At 70.6% G+C, this 711-nt stretch overlaps 1 protein-coding gene across 1 annotated transcript in view; it reads right to left on the reverse strand.

The window, feature by feature from the left end:
• Nucleotides 1-8: 8 nt before the first annotated feature.
• Nucleotides 9-711, reverse strand: part of ZC3H4 (zinc finger CCCH-type containing 4) — a 36,116-nt gene continuing 35,413 nt past the window's right edge. The window contains 2 exon segments of the mRNA XM_010852714.1: nt 9-646; nt 648-701. Of these exon segments, the coding sequence (XP_010851016.1) occupies nt 98-646; nt 648-701 (603 nt within the window). The 3' untranslated portion in view covers nt 9-97.

Consider the following 711-nt stretch of genomic DNA (forward strand, 5'->3'; position numbering starts at 1 on the left):
CCCTCCCCCCTCCCCCCAAGCCCCAACTCTGGTCACTGCCCTTAAATATTGCCCTGGGAAGGGTGGGGTGTGGGGAGCGCTGGACTCCGGCTTAACACTACTGGCAGAAAGGGGAGGCGGTGGGGTCGAAGCCTTTAAACACATCTTTCAGGGACCCAGCGTCCTGCTCACCCTCTTGGGCTGGGCTGTTGCCAGCAAATGGGCTTCCGGAGCCCGTCTTGGGTGCCGGTTTCACGGTCCCGAAGAGGGTGGGCACGGGCAGGTTGTGCACGCCGGGCTGGGGCAGGCTGCCCTCTGCTGATGGGGCACCCACAGCGGCAGCGGGGGCCGCGGCGGCCTTGGGCCGGGGCCGGTTGTAACTGTTGTATCTGTCCGTGGCCGTGGCCCCGTCGGCCCCAGGCTTCCCGGACTCGGGCTGTTCCAGGGCGGACTTGCGGACAAACGGGGGCTCCTTGGCCTTGGCGGCAGCAGAGCTCCTGCCGTTGCCCTCAGGGCCCTTGGGGTGGGCGCCCGTGTCGGCGGCTGGCTCCGCGGCTTTGCCCCCCGCGTTGGGAGTCCTGGGGTCGTAGAGGCTGATGCCGCTCAGCACGCTGCTCTGGCCGCCCCCGCCGCCCTGGCCCAGGCCGCCGGCTGCCAGCACACGGGGGGTCGTAGGGGGCGGTGGCTGGGCGGGGAGACTCCCCGCTGGGGCTGGCAGCTGGAGAGGGCACC

The sequence above is a fragment of the Bison bison genome, unplaced genomic scaffold (genome assembly GCF_000754665.1).
Source record: "Bison bison bison isolate TAMUID 2011002044 unplaced genomic scaffold, Bison_UMD1.0 scf7180017864313, whole genome shotgun sequence".
Lineage (NCBI taxonomy): Eukaryota > Metazoa > Chordata > Mammalia > Artiodactyla > Bovidae > Bison > Bison bison.